This window comes from Cyprinodon tularosa, unplaced genomic scaffold (genome assembly GCF_016077235.1).
Source record: "Cyprinodon tularosa strain WSP-4 unplaced genomic scaffold, ASM1607723v1 ctg153, whole genome shotgun sequence".
Taxonomy (NCBI): domain Eukaryota; kingdom Metazoa; phylum Chordata; class Actinopteri; order Cyprinodontiformes; family Cyprinodontidae; genus Cyprinodon; species Cyprinodon tularosa.
The window spans coordinates 1,304,416-1,319,089 of NW_024038364.1; the positions used below are offsets into that span (position 1 = coordinate 1,304,416).

General features: G+C 37.9%; 1 protein-coding gene across 6 annotated transcripts in view; it reads left to right on the top strand.

Annotated features, from left to right (window-relative positions):
- The window catches only part of LOC119779929 (protein MTSS 1-like), a 75,396-nt gene extending 60,994 nt beyond the window's left edge, over window positions 1-14,402 (top strand). The window contains exons 8-16 of one of the 6 annotated variants that reach the window (XM_038279779.1): window positions 5,066-5,223; window positions 5,412-5,519; window positions 7,111-7,220; window positions 8,193-8,418; window positions 10,228-10,293; window positions 10,498-10,752; window positions 11,073-11,240; window positions 11,327-11,483; window positions 12,710-14,402. In XM_038279779.1, coding sequence (XP_038135707.1) covers window positions 5,066-5,223; window positions 5,412-5,519; window positions 7,111-7,220; window positions 8,193-8,418; window positions 10,228-10,293; window positions 10,498-10,752; window positions 11,073-11,240; window positions 11,327-11,483; window positions 12,710-13,350 — 1,889 coding nt within the window. In that variant the 3' untranslated portion in view covers window positions 13,351-14,402. The remainder of the gene's footprint in view (window positions 1-5,065; window positions 5,224-5,411; window positions 5,520-7,110; window positions 7,221-8,192; window positions 8,419-10,227; window positions 10,294-10,497; window positions 10,753-11,072; window positions 11,241-11,326; window positions 11,484-12,709) is intronic. The other 5 variants (XM_038279780.1, XM_038279782.1, XM_038279781.1 and 2 more) reach the window with 5 other exon arrangements.
- The last annotated feature ends 272 nt before the right edge of the window (window positions 14,403-14,674 follow it).

Below are 14,674 nucleotides of genomic sequence, written 5' to 3' on the forward strand. Positions count from 1 at the left end.
TTCCTTTGGAAATCAAGGTCCCAGAGTCTGGAGGAAAAGAAGAGAGGCACTTCATCCACGTTGCTTGAAGTCCAGTGTAAAGTTTCCACAGTCAGTGATGGTTTGGGGTGCCATGTCATCTGCTGGTGTTGGTCCATTGTGTTTTCTGAGGTCCAGGGTCAACGCAGCCACATACCAGGAAGTTTTAGAGCACTTCATGCTTCCTGCAGCTGACCAACTTTTTGGAGATGCAGATTTCATTTTCCAACAGGACTTGGCACCTGCACACAGTGCCAAAGCTACCAGTACCTGGTTGAAGGACCATGGTATCCCTGTTCTTAATTGGCCAGCAAACTCTCCTGACCTTAACCCCATAGAAAATCTATGGGGTATTGTGAAGAAGAAGATGCAATACACCAGACCCAACAATTCAGAAGAGCTAAAAGCCACTATTAGAGCAACCTGGGCTATCATAACACCTGAGCAGTGCCACAGACTGATCGACTCCATGCCACGCCGCATTGCTGCAGTAATACAGGCCAAAGGAGGCCCAACTAAATACTGAGTGCTGTACATGCTCATACTTTTCATGTTCATACTTTTCAGTTGGCCAACATTTCTATAAATCCTTTGTTTTTATTGGTCTTCAGTAATATTCTAATTTTCTGATATGATGAATTTGAGATTTTCATTTGTTGTCATTTGTAATCATCAAAATTAAACAAAATAAACATCTGAAATATATGAGTTTGTATGTAATGTATGAATATAATATACAAGTTTCACTTTTTAAATGGAATTACTGAAATCAATCTACTTTTTCATGATATTCTAATTTTATGACCAGCACCTGTACACTTGGTTAACTTTTTGAAACAAAAAAATGTACTTTAGAAGTAGCATTTGTATGTTTTACTTATACTTAAGTAACAATATGATAAAGGATCACTACTCTTACTTGGGTGAAATTTACTCCATCCATCGTGAGTAGGGTTAGGGTTCTGTTGTCATCTTAAAGGAATAGTACACCCAAAACATGATTAGCCTTCATTTTCTACTCACCCCCATGCTGAACAACACTCTGGAGTACTTTTTTGATATCTCAAATGCATCTGGAGATCTGGGAGGCTTCTTGCTGTCTGACATTCAAATAATGGAGGTCTATGGCGCCCGAGGCAGAAAGGTCCATAAAAGTCCACAAAAAACGTGTTAATATTCCTCCATACTGCTCGTCCAATGTATTCCAAGTGTCCTGAGTGGGTAGCGTCCATAATTTACTCGAAACGAAGTCATTTAGAATGTTTTTAGAGCATAAACAGTAGTATATAGGATTTCCTAAAAGCGCGCAACAGCGAGTTCACGAGTCTACGGAAACCGCAGCAGACCAAATCAGATGAAAGTGCGCATTCAGCTCGGCAAAGAACTCATGCTCTTCCTCAACACTGAAGTCCTCGGACATTTTTCTTTCGTTGTTTCTTTCTTTGCACAGGTAAACAGCACATTTCTTCTTCTATGCTTGCATTATCGGCAGAGCAGATGCTGAATGTGCACTTTCATCTAATTTGGTCTGCCGCGGTTTCCGTAGGCTCGTGAACTCGCAGGCGCGCGCTTTTAGGAAATCCTATACACTACTGTTTATGCTCTAAAAACATTCTAAATGACTTCGTTTCGAGTAAATTATGGACGCTACCCACTCAGGACCCTTGGAATACATTGGACGAGCAGTATGGAGGAATATTGACACGTTTTTTGTGGACTTTTATGGACCTTTCTGCCTCGGGCGCCGTAGACCTCCATTATTTGAATGTCAGCAGACAGCAAGAAGCCTCCCAGATCTCCAGATGCATTTGAGATATCAAAAAAGTACTCCAGAGTGTTGTTCAGCATGGGGGTGAGTAGAAAATGAAGGCTAATCATGTTTTGGGTGTACTATTCCTTTAAGGCTTATTGGCTTAATGGTATTTTTCATCTATTATGTAATTTGGAGATCGAGTAAAAATACAGTAAACAGCATATTATCCTTTATACTATTCTGACATACATAAACTGTTAGTTTTATAAATCTTATAACTAAAGTAATGTATTTTTTAAGTGTTCCTTTCACATAAAAAGGTTTTTGTATAATCATTCTGTTATACACTACCGTTCAAAAGTATGGGGTCACATTGAAATGTCCTTATTTTTGAAGGAAAACCACAGTACTTTTCAATGAAGATAACTTTAAACTAGTCTTAACTTTAAAGAAATACAGTCTATACATTGCTAATGTGGTAAATGACTATTCTAGCTGCAAATGTCTGGTTTTTGGTGCAATATCTACATAGGTGTATAGAGGCCCATTTCCAGCAACTATCAATCCAGTGTTCTACTGATACAATGTGTTTGCTCATTGGCTCAGAAGGCTAATTGATGATTAGAAAACCCTTGTGCAATCATGTTCACACATCTGAAAACAGTTTAGCTTGTTACAGAAGCTACAGAACTGACCTTCCTTTGAGCAGATTGAGTTTCTGGAGCATCACATTTGTGGGGTCAATTAAACGCTCAAAATGGCCAGAAAAAGAGAACTTTAATCTGAAACTCGACAGTCTATTTTTGTTCTTAGAGATGAAGTCTATTCCATGCGAGAAATTGCTAAGAAATTGAAGATTTCCTACAATGGTGTGTACTACTCCCTTTTGAACGGTAGTGTATATATAAACTTTTTATCTCATTCTTTGATTAATATTAAATCAATTGTTGGGATAATAAATTATAGAGTTGGTAGTAATAGATCTGTTACTCACTACATGAGTAACCTTTATTCGAGGTACTCGTTTACTCTTAATTTAGTCCTTTCTTGGATGGCTGCTTCTTATGGTCTTACTTTCTTCTTAATTGAGTACAGTTTTTCACTCTACCCACCTCTGCCTTTGGAAAATTGTGTGGTCATGACAAAAGGTTAAGTACTCCTTAATTCTTCCAATGCAAGATGAGCACATCATAAACTATGAACACTTCATATATGTTACAGTTTTTCCCAAACATAAAATTCCTTTGTTTAGATTTGAAGCCATACCCCAGTCTATAAAACTAATGCTTTTACCATATTTAGAAAAAAAGTACAACCTGATTAATATTATTTATTTTAAACTGTAAAAAAAAAATCTTATTCCAACAAAAATAGTAGAACAATTAGGGTTCATGTTTTTTGAATGGAAATATTTTCAAATGACAGAAGTTTTCTTCCAAGTAAGCAAGTGAAATATGTGGGAGCATTCTTTCAGCCAGCTGACTGGCAGTACAAAGCTTTGCTTAATGCTACTAGAGAAAACTTTATGCGCTCAGAGGATTTCTCTGCCATCTCCTGGAAGGAACATCAAACCATAGGAGCGATAGGGTAGAATATTCTAAAAGATTAATATACATTTATACCAATGTCTATAATAGAGCAATAAGTAAAAGGTTGATGAAAAACTCTTTAAATTAGCTCTCATTAAATCCCAGAGAAGGAATGGAACGAAGCTTTTTGAATTCCAAGACTTTTGATGCAGGCTTGTGTTTTTTTAAATGAAACATGACAAGAATAAACTCACTGTATTGGAATCAGGGCCGCTGCTATCAGATGGGATTGTAAGGGAAACATATCTAACAGACCCTGAAATAAATTATCCTCAGCTCCTTAGGGGATGCTTTCATGCAGGCGCCTATCCTGTTACAGTGGATGGTACAGTGAAGTCTGGGCATGCAGATAAATCTGATCTAATCCTCTGTAGAACATGACACTCTGTCCTTGCACAAATTAATTTGGTTGGGCTGAATGCTAAACACATTAAGCCAGATGTTTTGCAAAAGTAGTTGAGTAATTTCATATGTTTCCTTTCCTTCATGCACACTGCTTAAGATTATTAGCACTCTTCTAATAATGCGTTTTAATTGGATGCCAGCAGTTTGTTTCCCACTGCATCTGATTGGCTGTTTAAATGCTTAATGTGGTTTACTGGTTAGTGGGAGTCTCCTAACTATTGTTTTGAAGCCATAGGAGTGTTTGTGGTGTGAGAACAGAGCATTCTGTGTGGAACCGAAGCTCTGAACAATGAAACTGGATCCCAGTGCTGGATGATGTTCTGGATGTGGTTTTTAAGCTGCCCGCCCCCTCTTTAATCCCCCCTTTATCTTTATCCCACCCATTAAATCTTCATTTTAATTGTAATGACATCAGCGTGATAAAATTTCCTCTATAGCAAACAGTGAATTTAATCAAAAACGAGAGTCTTTGAGGGGAAAAATACATTTAGATTAATAACTTCTCAGCTTTGGGTGCAATTTTATCATTATTCTGTTGTTTGCTTTTGGAAATAATTTACAGTTATGAGTCTATATGTCGAACAATTGATACAAAAGCATTAATTGATATCGTGAAAGCTCAGCTCACAGGTCATCAGGATTGATTGATTGATATGGGACAGTGTGTATCTTTGACTGTAAAATAATGTAAAAATACCAGATTTAGCTAAATTCTGATTTCCATCCATAGTCTCATAAAACAATCAAGACAGTCATGCAATTTAATATGTAAAAATAAGAAATTCAATAAAAATAATATGTGTAAAATGAAAAAAAAAAGAACTATCCGAGAAGCTGGTATTAAAATGCATTTTTTATTGTGACAAACTAATATCACAAAGGTACCTAATTTTCAGGGATCACAGTGCTGATTATTGACCAACCATGCTCTAAGCTGCCCTTTAAAGATTAAAGAGCAGACAGGAAGAGCATATACTGCCTATAATAGGGTGGAATTTAGTATTTAAAGTCTCTTTATAATTAATATTTAAAGGAAGATATAGCAGCATCCTTGTATTGTTTGAAGACAATTTTTTCACTGGGGTAACAAAGCAGTGGGAGTAAAATCTAAGCATCCCTGAGTTTTCTGATTTGTATTTGTTAAAATGTTAAAACTTAGAAGCTGAGAATATATATATATATATATATATATATATATATATATATATATATATATAAGAGCTTGATGGTCATAACTAATCGGCAGAGCAGTCTGTTGCAGCCTGGTTGAGCCCTTTTCCTGTGTCTTCTGCGTGTTTAGGTCGAGGAGACCTTCAGCCTCAGCTGGACAGCGCCATGCAGGACGTCAGCGATAAGTACCTGCTGCTAGAGGAGACAGAGAAGCAGGCTGTTCGGAGGGCGTTGGTGGAGGAAAGGAGCCGTTTCTGCATTTTTGTGTCCATGCTGAGGCCGGTCGTGGTCAGTGATCCTTTCAAATCTGTTTGTGTATTCAAAACCCTTTGGAAGCAAAAAAAACAGCTGTTTCTGAGAAAATTTATGTTTTCAACTCAGTTACTTTAAGTTGCTGAAATCAACACAGATTGTTTCCGAAATAAAAAGGTGCCACAGACTTTGGAGCTCTCTGATGGGATGTTTGTGCATTTCAGGATGAGGAGATGTCCATGCTGGGGGAGATCACCCACCTCCAGAATCTCACAGATGACCTGAAGAGCCTGACCATGGACCCACACAAGCTGCCAGCCTCCAGTGAGCAGGTACGTCTGTTTACCACCAGGCAGAGCTGATTCTGCTCAGATTTACACACATTTCTACTCTATCAGGTATCTGAAAAGACCTGCTGTTTGGGAAAACAAAAACATGTCCAAAGCAAACATAATCTTTTAACTGTAAATCACAGCTCCTTCATGTAGATTTTCTTGTCTTTAACGTAATGAAAGTGCAATCACTCCCACTTTCTACCTACTTCCCTCTAATGTAGCTTTTATCTCAGTAGAATCATTATTTTGGATGTAACTGAGCATACTCTTCCAAACTTTAAGCTAAATAACTGGGCTGAATACTTGGCAAACAACTTATGAGTGAATTAGAACATATTAGTTGACTCTACCATAGTTTAACTTCCCATACGTTTTGATGTGAGGCACTGCAGTGCCCCGGAGTTCTGGACGGTGGACTGAAGAACGGGTCCAACTGGAACACCACCTCTTGGCTCTGGATAATTGTTCATTGACTGAAAAATGGGAATATGTGCATCCTTAGAGGAGCCAAAACCAGTTTGTTTGTTTTTGTTTTTTTTTCAGAGCTGAAAGCCAACTAGCAGATGGACGTCCTCCTCTTACTGACACAGTTTCTGCCTGCAGGAAAGAAATCAGTCAATTCTGATTCAGATAAAACTGATTAGGTCTTTGTTAAAAAAAAAAAAAAAAATTTATTATGAAGATAAATTATAAATCTTAAAAAAATACTAAACTTTGCAAGAAAAAGGGAAATCAGGAAACACAAAATGTATCCGTCTGAAAGCAGGGGCTTTAAAGAGAAGTAAATAAAATAAAATATAAAAAACTTGATACACAGCTGTATCTGAAAAACAAGCAGCATAAAAAATACCATAAGCGAAAGAAGCGTATAAGCAAAGTTTCATAATAGCAGGATAAAAAGTGCTTATCTTTACAAATTTAATTACAAATAAAGTTTATGGAATTATGGCTCCAGTTGAGAGTAATATATCTCGTAAACTTACAAACTGCATGATTTGCTGATAATCTGATTTAGATATTTTCCATTAAGTTTGATCAAATGTAAAATTCAATTTAATTAATTATGGAATTAAACAATTTTTCTTCCTTGGGTCCTTTCTTTCAATCCTTTTTTTGTTTTTTGTTTTCATGCATTGTGTCCACATCCCTTCTCTCCTTCCTTTTTTATTCACATTAAGTCTTTTTTTTATCATTTTAAATGAAAATAACAGGCAAACAAATCTGTAAAGCTGAGGATGGGAAAGTCATAAAATATTACATGAAGAACATGGATATATTAATAAATGTTGACTCGATTCTCGCTGAAATTTCTGGATTATTAGTCCTACTTCCATGATGTGTCTCTTGGATACAATTTGTGTTAAGAGGTTCTCACTGTGCAGAAGCTGGTGAAGAAAATATGTTTTCACAAATTGTTATCTATAGTTTCAGATGCATTGCAAATAGTCTTGTATGTTAAAAGAGTTATCCTCCAGCTCATTTTTGTTTTTCATCTCAGGAAGCATCAGAACCGGATGAAAAAGGCACCAAAAGCATTTCTTAATCCTCATTTTTATAAAGACTGCTTTCTGTTCCCCGTTTTCTGCAGGTAATTGTAGACCTGAAGGGCTCAGAGTGCACCTGGTCGTACCAAACTCCTCCCTCCTCTCCTAGCACCACCGTATCCAGGAAGTCCAGCATGTGCAGGTGTGTTCGACAGTGGGACCCTCAATTTATGATTTTTACTAATTAGCAAAAAAAAAAAAATGGTTTTAATTAAAAGAAAACAGACACAACTAAAAAAAAGATCTTGTTTTTGTTAGCTGCTTGTTTTAAATCCCCAGAAGTTATTACGATAAATTTGCGAAAACTTTTCATGTTTTGGTGTTAATTTTACCTAATTATGGCTCCATTCTTCATAATTTTATAGATTTAAATGGTTTTGTTGTTTTATTTGTCCTATTGTATCTGCTTAGGTCATTTCATTTAAGTTCAGTCATATTATTTCTCTATCACTGTTGGTGAGCTCTCCATTTCTCCTAATAGATTCTACGTATCAAATTTATTCATGTCTAATATTTCACCATTTAAAAAACAAACAAAAGGAAAAAAAATCTGTATGTTCCTTCTGCTGAAATCACATCCCTTTTGGATGTCTGTTGTTTTATGTTATTGTTTTTGTGTCTGTGTGTGGAGCCTGTTTTTTTTTTTGGGTGAACCAGATTGTTCCAATAAGAATCCGTGTTATGCTGCCACCTTGTGGACTGTAAATGAAACTGTCTTCTCTCACTTTTTGTTTGTGATGGATTCATTTCTTTAAACCTGTAAATCTTTCTTTTTTTTATTTTTTATTTTTTTAAGTTTTGTTGATGTTTTTGGAAACCTGCTCTGAATTTTATCTTCTAATAGATAAATAGCTCTTTTGGTCTTGTGGTTTTGGTATCAATCCAAATCTAATGCTTTTTGTAAAAGTGATTGTGGTTTGGCTTTGCCTCCTGTCACTCTACTTTGGCTGCAAACTTTGATAAAGCTGTTGCTGCTTTTAAATGTTCAACTTTCAACAGTCCCTAAATGTATAAGACTTAAAATAATAAATTTAGAGGTATTTGAATTTAATAAATGCCACCAAACTTCCTTTGACAAGGTAGATCTATCTGACTTTCTTCCTCTGTCTTCTCGTCTGTCCCACAGCAGCCTGAACAGCGTGAACAGCAGCGACTCCCGCTCCAGCGGCTCACACTGCCACTCCCCCACCTCCCATTTCCGTTACCGCGCCTCCTCCTCCTCGTCCTCCTCAGTGCTGCCCCAGCAGACCCCGGCCCGCCTCTCCTCGGTCTCGTCCCACGACTCCGGCTTCATCTCACAGGACGCCTACCAGTCCAAATCTCCGTCACCGATGCCTCCAGACAACTTGCAGGTAACAGATGCTGGGTGGTATTTCCAACACCTGTTAGGATTTTTTAAAAATTTTGAGCAAAGTTGCCCCTGGTCTCTGGAGTCCTTGAAAACAGGGAGATAAGTTTGAGGCCCTGAAAGTTTTTTTTTGTTTTTTTTTTTTCTTTTTATGGCAAAAAAGAGAGCCATGAAGGTCCTTCGAAGGTCCTTTTTAAGGTGTTTTTAGTTTTCTTGTCAGGGGTTGGAGGCTGTTTTATATTTTGTTTATTTGTTTGTTTTTTGCTGGGGACTGCAGCTTGTGTGTTTTTCTTCACATTTTGAGAAGAGGAATTTTTGCCCTGTTCAAGAGGACCTTGGTCAGAGTTCCCCCAATTAGGCATTAGTATCGTTTTTTCCTGATGAATATTTATATTTTCTACCACAAGATGGCCTCAGTGAGCAGAACCATTTCAAAGACCTGCTATCACTAGAGGTATCCTTGTATTGTGCTACACAATCAGTCCACCTTCTGATCCAAAAACTTGAATTCTATTAAAATCATTTATTAATCAAAATATTTAATGGTAGCTGTAGGTCAATGCTGTCAGACATTAAATTGGTCTTTGAAAGTCCATTGAAGGTTTTTGAATGGTGCGTAATCCAAGGTGTGAGAGATTTACATGGGGTAGAAGGTTGCTTTGGTAATGTTTGTTTATTGCATAAAGAATAGGCTCACATTTGCAGAAACATGGCTGCTGTCAGGGAGGAGAAACTGAAATTAAAGTCCTTCAACAAGAACTTTACACTTCATAAAAGGGACATAGTTCCTTATAAGCAGTAGAAGCAATAAGATTTTAATTTGTTTTTTTTTTATCATTCTGTTTGGTTTTACCAAATGTTTAATCACTAACCTAAGCAAAAGTGTGATCATTGTAAAGTGGAAAACATTTTTTTTACTTACATTTGTTCTGAAGGCAAGACAATTAAATAAATCTTTTGGTGTTTTTACGATTTTAATGGAAAAACTTACAACAAAAGTATGTTTCTATTTAGAGGAGGTTCATATATCCTGCATAAAGCTACAGATCAGGTATTTTCAAACCTACAGTAAATAAATTCTAGTTAAAAGACTGAATTTCACAGCAATACAATCTCACGACTAAAACGTTCCAAATATTGGATATAACACAAATAATTTATAGTTTAATTTTTCAAGTAGAACAACTCTATGTGTAGAAATTTTAATCTTATAATCCAGGATTTCCTGTTTGATTTAGCATCATATTAGAGGAAGCATTTCTTAGAGGAAGCTTTCAAATGGGAAGAAGATGTGTTCCTCAAGTAAGATAGAGGTTTGTTAATTCTGTAAACTTTCTAAAAAAAATCTATCATCTGAGGGATGATTATGTTGTTCAAAAAACCAAAATGTGAGAAATGAGTCTGGATGAGGACCAACAGGATAGAAGAACAATATCAGACGCTCACTGCTGCAAAGGGGGCATATTTTTTCATGGCTTTTGTATGTATCTTTTGTTGTCTGTTTGCACACAGCAATACATAATTTCAACCATTTACATTAACATGTAGGATATTGTTTAAATATCAATGGTTCAGTTTTGTGTCAGAAATTTCATAGCTTTGTCTTCTTCAGATTTTCCTCATTACATTTCTGTGCTGTTGTTCTTGATCTTTGGGTTTCATTAAGACTTTCTGCTTTTTTTTTTTTTTTTGCAAACTTGTCTTTTTTGTGTGTTTTTCTGTTGTCTCTTTGCTTTGTCTCACAAACTCTTGGTCTTGGTTTTCGGTGTGCTTTGCTTTCCTGCAGCTTTGTGTCTCTGCTTTGTTCTCTCAGTCTGTCAATGAGGAGGCCTCCTCTCCCCCTCCCTCACATCCTGAGCCCAGCTCCGGGCAATCACAGGTGAAGAAATACATGTGGAAACACATGCTGGGTTATGCTTATGCCTGAACTGTTGGAAGATATGTCACTGAGCTCCGCTGAGGTGGATCCACAGTCTGGAAACCAGATTTTTTTTTTTCCCGTCTTCTCCATGTATTCATACCAATTCATCACCATTAATTTTGCATGTGTTTATCTGCCTCTCCTTCACCCGCTCACCTTCAGTTGCCAAATGGTTTTGACCATCACGCTGCCCTCTGTCTGCACGGAGCGGTGCTGCAGGGCCTGGACACCCACCTCCACCCTTCATACTTCACCTATTCCTCTTGCTCCACCTCCCCCATCTCCTCGCCCTCCTATCAATGTGTGTCTCCCACCTGGGCGTGGTCCCGCTCGGCCTTCAGCCAGCCGGCAGAGCTCTCGCCTCCCGGCCCGTCTGGGATCGGAGTCATCCCCTCATCCAGAGTCCCATCCTGGAAGGTTTGATTTACATTCCTCCATGATTTCCTTCACTTTTCCTTTGTTTCTTTTCCTCGTTTCATCTCTTCTCCTTTCATTTGCTTTTGTTTTTTCACTTTTTCTCACTGTTCTTGATCCTTTTGTCTACAGTTCAGATAAAAATTCTTGAAAACTATTTTTTTACTAATGTGATCTTTCCCTCTTATTAATGAAAATATTTTTAAACCTTTTATTTTAATACAAAAAAGAAAGAGAAAAAAAAAACACAGCTCCTTTCTGCTTCTCTTTATGTATGCTTGTTACTCGACAGCAAAACCTTATGTTTTTCTTCTATTGTGTAGGACTGGGCCAAACCCGGTCCTTACGACCAGCCGCTGGTCAATACCCTGAGGCGGAGCAAAGACAGGAGAGAGACTCCAGATCCCAGCAGCCACCAGGGCTCTGATGTCAGCACACCGTTTGAGGAGCCACAGGGAATTAAAGGAAGCCACACTATGGTGTCTCCAAAAGTCAGTTTAAGAAAATAGATCAACAGAGACCTCATTTAGAACCCAAAGAGCGATGTTTGATGATGATGTCTTACTGCGTCTGACAGGGCGACAAGGAGGCCCATGAGGAGCTGGCCAGAGCGCTGGCTCGGGGCCTCCAGCTGGACATCCATGGCTCCAGCAGGGACTCGCTGCAGGGCTCCAGCGGCTACAGCAGCCAGACCAACACACCCTGCTGCTCAGAGGACACCATCCCCTCTCAAGGTGCATGCATGCATGCAGCGCCTCGTTTTAAATACTTCGGTATTCTTTCATTTTGTAAAACCACCGATACTTGGAAGGACAGTAAATGGTTTTCCTTTTTTTTGCCAAACAGAATTTGGAACATTTTTAAATCCCTAGTTTCCTTGTAGGAGTGTCCTTATATCACCTTCATTCATCTTCAAAGTATTTCTAAATGCCTTTTTATAAAAGCCTTCTCACAGCATGATGCTGCCACCATCATGTTTAACTGAAGGGATATGATAGTATGTTAGGGGGCAGATTTTAGACCAAAACGTTGAAACGTTTGCTGTCCCTCCTCCATGAATCACATTGACCAACTGTCTCACAGGCTACAGATCCTGTCACCTAAGCTGTGAATCACTGCAGCTCATCCAGAGCAACAATGGAGCTCTTAGCTGCTTCTCTGATTAATGTTCTTCATCTGGCTTCTCAGTTTAGGTAGAGGACCATGGTAGCTGTGAAGTTGTTACATAATCCAATGATGATTAATTTAACCGATGTCTTTAAAGCTTTGAATATTGTCTTAAAACCTAATCCTGCTCCACACTCAACCACATTTTACCTGATTTCTCTGCTACTACACAGCACCATGGTGACCATGATGCCGTGTTCTCTAAACCTCCAAGCCATTCACAAAACTGATTGGTTAAAATGAGGTTAAAATTTATTTTATTGAGAAATAACATCCTAAAAAGGAGGATTACAGATGACCATTTGACTTCTTGGATAATTTTTTAGTGAAAATATTGAATTTTTAATTATTTGATTGATTGATTGACGGTATTGATCTCACAGTTGAGAAATTTACTACTCAAATAGTCAAAAAGACAAGAATAAGGTGCCAAAGGAAGGAAAAGGTGCATTGGATATATATATATATATATATATATATATATATATATATATATATATCTGACAGCTTTTTTTCTAGCAGTATTATTATACAGGGTTACATGGGTTTTTATATTGATGAATAGTTATATATAATATTGCACTGGGTGTCAAATATTAAGAAACAGGTTATTGCACTGGGTATTAAATAGAATTTAATATATAAAAATAGTTTCCTTTCAAATTAACACTTCTTTGAATGTTTATGGGATATTTAAACCTTAGCAATTGATTTTCCACTAATCATAAAGATATTAATAAATAAAGAAAGTTTGTTCTTAAACTGACTTTGCCCGTTTCTTTGCTCTCCACAGTGTCAGACTGTGACTACTACTCTGTTGGCGGTGATCAGGACGGCGAGCATCACTCGGACTTCGATAAGTCCTCGACCATCCCGAGGAACAGTGACATCAGTCATTCCTACCGCCGCATGTTTCAGTCCAAGCGTCCAGCTTCCACTGCCGGTCTGCCATCTAATAACCACTCAGCCGTCATCACGCCGGGGGTGGCTACGATTCGACGGACTCCATCGTCCAAACCCAACCTACGCAGACCCTCCGGGGGCCTAAACCTGGGCCCCATTCCCATTAAGCCACCTATGATACCAGTCAAAACCCCCACTGTGCCTGAGCACCCTGGTTTCCCAAACAAAGCTGAAGATGGTCGAACGCCACGGACACCACTGAGCCCCGCAACCACACCTCTGTCACCTGGGAGCAACGGGCCGCTGTCACCGAAGTCCATCGCCTGGGGTAACCAGCAGCTGGACGAAGGATCTGATCCTCCTACTCCACCACCGCAGCCCGGCGGTCGGCTGTCGGAGCGCCGGCGTCTCCCTGAACTCCTGGAGGAGACGGAGTACTGCGAGGTGGAGGACTACCTGGTGGCCATCCGACGAGGCGTCAAACTGAAGAAGACTACGTCCAATGACCGATCAGCTCCAGTAATTCACTGAAGAACCACCAGAGCCAACTGGACTTCAAGTTCTGACCCTTTTAGAAAATCAGCTTGAAAGGACAAAAAACTGAAATGGTGCCAAAATACAAAATTACTCCAATATTTCACTCAAATTTCAAGATTTATGTTATTTTACTACATATTAAGTTCCTATTTACTTTTTTCTAGATGATTTTAACATAAGCATATTAAATAAACCTTACATTCATTTAAATACTAAATCTTACTGATTTGATATTCATAATCATCAGTTTTATGTATTTAGTATTAAATCAAAATGAATACAGAGTGTATTTTATTCAAATACATAATGTTTATTTGCTTAAAATGCATAATAATCAGGTTGCCTTTATGGAATTCAAACAATAAACTTGATGTTTTTTCATATAAATACACTCATTAGTATTCATTTTGAGTAAGTATACTTTATGAATACTAAATACGTAAATAAATAAGCGATGTGAAACTAATTCATATGCATCAGGTAAGGTTTATGTGTTAAATGTGTGTTAAAATTAGCCCACAAAAAGTTAATGGGAATTACTTATGTAATAAATTACTTAAATGTTAAAATTCTGGTGAATTATTTCGGTGAGTATAGTTTAAAGTTGTCCTGAGACTGATTGAGGATAAGTTTGACAGTTTAAAGAATTAATCACAACAACAAACAAGAAAACTATGGTTTAAAATCAAAAGAAAGTTGTTGTTTTTACTGTTGTGCACGGAAAAAGGCCTGAGAGTTGATTCTAAATGAGGTAAAGTTGATTTAGTATCAAATTGGAGGCGTAGATGCGCCGCTTTCAGAGCCTGGGTTGCATTTAACCAGAGAAATCTCTTACAGAGGATCACTACAGCGGCCACTGATCCAAGATTTTTCCCTCAGGGCAATTTCAAGATATAAAAGGAAGAAACTGGATTAACTTGTGGACTGTGAGTGGATCGGATTGTTATTCTGCCAGAGAAGAGGGATGAAGTTAAACGTAACGAAAGGATGATTATAGAGGAAGGAGAAATTTAAAGACAGATTAATTATATGTATGTAAATATTAAGATTTGTTTTGTCACTTGTTCATTTCCCATCTTCATGGTCACCCGTTTAAACTTAACGTGCCAAATGACCTACAGATGACTTCTATGTACAAACATGTTTCTGTCATAGCAGAAGGTGTTGGAGACAGAAAGTATTTGTGTATGTAGGGTAGCACACAGTGTGTAATCCTCCCTACGATTAGATTGCCCTGCATGTTGTCACAGTTTAGCCGACTCGAAGTCATGTTTAGCCTTTAAAATGAAATAAATCCCAGCAGCGGCTTACAGTTCAT